This window comes from Triplophysa rosa, unplaced genomic scaffold (assembly GCF_024868665.1).
Source record: "Triplophysa rosa unplaced genomic scaffold, Trosa_1v2 scaffold112_ERROPOS181078, whole genome shotgun sequence".
NCBI classification, from domain to species: domain Eukaryota; kingdom Metazoa; phylum Chordata; class Actinopteri; order Cypriniformes; family Nemacheilidae; genus Triplophysa; species Triplophysa rosa.
In genome coordinates this window covers 9,928-14,638 of record NW_026634057.1, presented here as the reverse complement: position 1 = coordinate 14,638, position 4,711 = coordinate 9,928, and the positions used below count along the sequence as shown (strand labels likewise).

Below are 4,711 nucleotides of genomic sequence, written 5' to 3'. Positions count from 1 at the left end.
GGTCAACAACGTGGGTACAGCCATCATGACAATGCCGAACGAGAACGACCGCAGATTTGTGGTTCTACCTGTGGTTGATTCTGTCTCTCCCTCTGTGGGCAGCACGACCGGCTACACACGTCTCTCCATCTCTGGCTCTGGTTTTGTGAACGCATCTGTGATGGTAGCAAATGTTCAATGTAATGTAGTTTCCATGAACTACTCACAAATAGTGTGCGACACCTCACCGTCTTCGGCCCGCAGGGGAAACGTCACAGTCTATGTAAACACCATCTCTTCCTCTTGCAGTTCTGAGTGCATGTTTGAATATTCTCAGTCTGTTACACCAGTTGTCTCCAGCGTGTCACCTGACTCTGTTACTGGAAACTCTACTACTGTTGTGGTCACTGGCAGTGGCTTTGGGAACAATAAAGCCGATCTAAGGGTATCTGCTGATGACAATATCCTGGAGGTCACACAGGTCACAGATAACATCATCACACTTTTGGTCGGTGCTCTGCCCGCTGGCCAACATGCCCTATGGGTGGTGGTGATGAGTAAAGGTCTCGCCACAGGACTCTTGACCCTGACCAGCACACCACAGGCCACCATCCAACCAACATCAGGAAGCATTGCTGGAGGAACTCCACTCTTGATCGAAGGAAATGGCTTTGTGGTAGATAATACCACTGTGATGCTTGATTACGTCCCCTGCCAGATTTTGGAAGTGACCCCAGACAGAGTGAAATGTTTAACACCTCCTCATGCAGAGGGAGAAGTGCAGGTGGATATTTGGGTGTATGATGTTGAGTACCCACAACAAAGTTTCTACTACACCATAAAACAAACTCCAGACATCATCTCAGTGAGCCCTGCAACAGGTACTATTCAGAACAGAAGCGTTTTGAGTGGCTGATTCAAGTATTCAGTCTTTGTGTTAAGAAGTGTGTTATAAAATCTGTTGTCGTGACAAGGTACAAGTTTTGGTTATCGTTCGCCGGTTCCCGCCTCCTTCCTTCCTTACTTTAAACTGTGTTACAGTGGTGCCGAAACCCGGAAGGAAGGAGGCGGGAACCAGCTAACTCTAACCAAAACTTTAATAACATAAACAAAGCATAAACCAAAGTAAAGGGCCGGCAGCCACCTCACGGTCGACTGCCGGCTACACAAACATAACTAAAACACATACAATGTCCAGGCCTGGTCCTCTCTCGTCGTACCTTCCTGTCGCTCCTCCTCTTATGCTTCCGGAGCTCCTCCACGCCGCCGGCCTCGAGTCGTTCCCTCACGACTCTCGTCCCGCCTCCCTCGTCACAACTGGTAATAATAATAGTTTATTATCTGTAGCTTGTTGATAAAAATATTACTAGTCAGGGCAGCTTGGATTCTTTTACAACATTATTTCCATATTTTTAGTATGCTGGCTAAATAGTTTCTTTTATCCAACAGTTAATATATTACCTGTTTGACAGCATCTTATTCACATTCAAACAAACCATGCAACTTTCGTGCCAATACACACAATTCCTGAATGGGGCTCGTCTCTAAAGTTATGTCAGAGAAACTTGAATAAAAACTAGATTAGAGCAGAAACACTTCTTGATTTATGATATACGTTATTATTTTCTTATAACCTCTAACCACATATTAAATGTTAAAATACGTTGAATGTTTTTGCAGTCATCTTGGTAATAAAGGAGAAACAATGTGACATAAATCTGTGTTTACAGCTGTATCCATTCAACAAGACAACTGAAAGTGAAAGCTAGAATTTGTGTATTCATTCCTGTTTATATGTGTATTCAACAATTTATACTTTTTTATTTTGTTTTTCATTGTTTTTAAAAATAAATTGTGAAAAGGAAATATTTGAAATCTTTAAAAGCTCAACCAAGGAGCTCAACAACATTATCAAAGGCATGTGAAGCAAAGACGTTGCAAATCAAGTTTTTTGTTTGTTTTGGTCAAACAAACTTTTTGTTTTTTATTTTTGAATGAACATAGATATGTCAGGAAATTATTTGAGAGAGAGAAACAGAACACAGGTTGCCCAAAACCAATTTTACGCAATAAACCTAATAGACCTACAGTATGTTGGCACGCTGGAGCACATGTTATGGGATCCTAATCATACATCTTAATCCACAGCACGCTACTGTAGACATGTAAATATCATCGCATGGTATTCACCATTTGTGAAGGTGTAGGCCTACAGTTCCTCCACCTGATATCCGTGATTTATTATTGTGTGTATGTATTTCCAACATGTAAAAATACTGTGCTTCTCAAACTGAGCGCTGTGGATTTTAGAGCAGCGCTCTGGTCTCACCCGCAAAGGGAAAGCAAATCTGTATTCCTCAATTTACATCCAAACGTACAGCTATATATACAACCCTGCAATATCTGAAACGTCTATGAAAATACTGCCACTTAGCGGTAAAGAGTTGCAAACACAACTGCTATGGTAGTTCTCTGGTGGCGTACCATCTATAACATATTTATACAGTTCTTGAAATACATTATGTTTTATAGCCAGCTCTATTGATTTAAATGGTGCCAATACAAAGAATGTTCCTTACATTATGCAAGATAATTTTATATTGAAAAGAGTAAATCAGAAAAAAGGACTTTAGCTGGGATTCACATCTAGTAATCATAACATTGCTGCTGACGTGTTTTCCTCACAGGTCCTGTTGGAACACAGATCAACATCTCTGGTTCAGGCTTTGGCACAGAAGCAGCGCTCGTCTCAGTGGACATTGATGCTGTGGGTTGTAATGTGACATCCATCTCAGATATACAGCTGATGTGCACTGTTGGGGAACACGCAGGAGGAACGTTTCCAGTTATGTTATATCATCAGGTCAAAGGTCATGCCTTATCTCAGTCTGTCTTCAGCTATGAGCTGCTGCTGACACGGGTCACACCAAACGAAGGTAAAACTTCCTCACAAGCCTTTTTTCATAAAGGGAACAAAAAAGTGTCATATCTAATTTACATCTAAATTCAAGAAACAAAAACAGAAGCCTACCTCCTACATATCATTTGCATAAAACAGTAGCATAACAAGACACTAGAATTATTATGACTAAGACCCTTTGTTCTGTGTTGTTTTAGGAAGCTATGCTGGAGGAGCTGTTGTTGCCATTCAAGGCTCTGGATTCGACCCAAACACCACCAGAGTTCTCATCTGTGACAGAGAATGTAACGTGGACCTGCAGAACTCCACATCTAACCAACTGTACTGTGAGGTCCCGTACAACAATGGTATGCATTATGATCAAGCATTGCATATGCGTCTTAAGAATGTGTTGCTTGCTTAACTAACCTTATCAAGTCAATGTACCAGAAAATCAAAAACAGAGGCACCTTTTAAATTTCAGGGAATGAAACAGAGCAGGTCTGCATGGTTTCAGTGATGAATGGAAATGATACAGTCAGCATCACAGCCGGCTACACATACAGATCTTCTTTAACCCCTGTGATCACTGATGTCACACCACGCAGGGGAGGAACAGCTGGAGGAACCAGACTCACTATTACAGGCTCAGGGTTCAGGTGACAAAGCAGATTTTCTTGTACTACAAACAACAAAAATATCGTTGCTGTCCTGTTCTTCAAAAACAAAGTGATCTTCCACAATAAAGAAACATGAGCCGGTTACGCTCAGTCGCCCATCACGCAGCTTGTGTTTCTGTCAGCTGATTTTGAGCTTTTCTTGTTATATTTAAGCCTTTGTTTTGGCACGCTTAGATGGTCGTCCTTTTATAACAGCTGGAGTGAGAGTAAGCGCGAGCACTGAAGGGAGAGCGGGGGCGCCAGATATTTCGGTGCATCACAACTTTTTATTGGTTAGATATTTGCAAAACCCAATTTCAAACATAAAGGGTGACTAACAATTATGATTTATGGCAAAAACAAAAATCCTGAAATATGGAGATACAAGGTTTCAGAAGGACAGCAGCAATATGCTGTTTAAGGGGCCATTCACAATTTGCGTCTAAAACCGCGCGGAAAACGCTGGTTGGTTTAGCGGAAGCGGTGCTCGTGCATCCAAAATCCCGCAACTTCCACAGGCACAGCTCTTTGCGGCATGCGCAGCTGAAGATAAAAATATTTTATCTTTTTGTGAACGGAAGCAGCAGCCACATCGGCTTATGCGGCTTTCACATATGCGGAATGTGCTGCGCTCAGTGCGCTGGCCGCTGGGTTCAGCGTAGCCCTTCGATTTGTGCAATGCGCAATGCGCTGGCCAGACCAAAGTAGGCGGAGTTTTCAAAACAGCGGGAGTTCTATTTATAGCAAAAGAGTTTTATTTCAAAGTAGTGGAGGAGCCTATAGAAAAGGGAAAAAAGGGCATGCTGCTGCTGCCCGTGTCCTTTTCACGCGCACATTGCCTACCTACAACAATCTAACTTAAAACACACCTAACATTCCAACGTGAATTGAGATATGCCTCCATGACACAGCGTTTCACCCGATGTCCTTATTCAAGCGCAAACGTGTATTGTACAGTTCACAAAATTCCGACACACACAGTAGCTGTTCATCCATTTTGTTTTCCGCGCTCGGATGCCCACAACAATGCCGTTGTGGTGACGGAACAGTTGCTTGAAATGTCCAGAGACTGCAATGATGGAGAGAAACCTGTGGTGGCTATCCCAGGTTGACCGAGCAAGGTCAGAACGAGCACCCTCTGCTTGTAACTTACCTGTTTTAAACTTTCTGCTAA

General features: G+C 42.5%; 1 protein-coding gene across 1 annotated transcript in view; it reads left to right on the top strand.

Moving 5' to 3' along the window:
* LOC130549389 (fibrocystin-L-like) overlaps positions 1-4,711 on the top strand; it is a 30,574-nt gene that overhangs the window by 17,628 nt on the left and 8,235 nt on the right. The window contains exons 23-27 of the mRNA XM_057326597.1: positions 3-860; positions 2,667-2,915; positions 3,097-3,246; positions 3,363-3,537; positions 4,174-4,195. Of these exons, the coding sequence (XP_057182580.1) occupies positions 3-860; positions 2,667-2,915; positions 3,097-3,246; positions 3,363-3,537; positions 4,174-4,195 (1,454 nt within the window). The remainder of the gene's footprint in view (positions 1-2; positions 861-2,666; positions 2,916-3,096; positions 3,247-3,362; positions 3,538-4,173; positions 4,196-4,711) is intronic.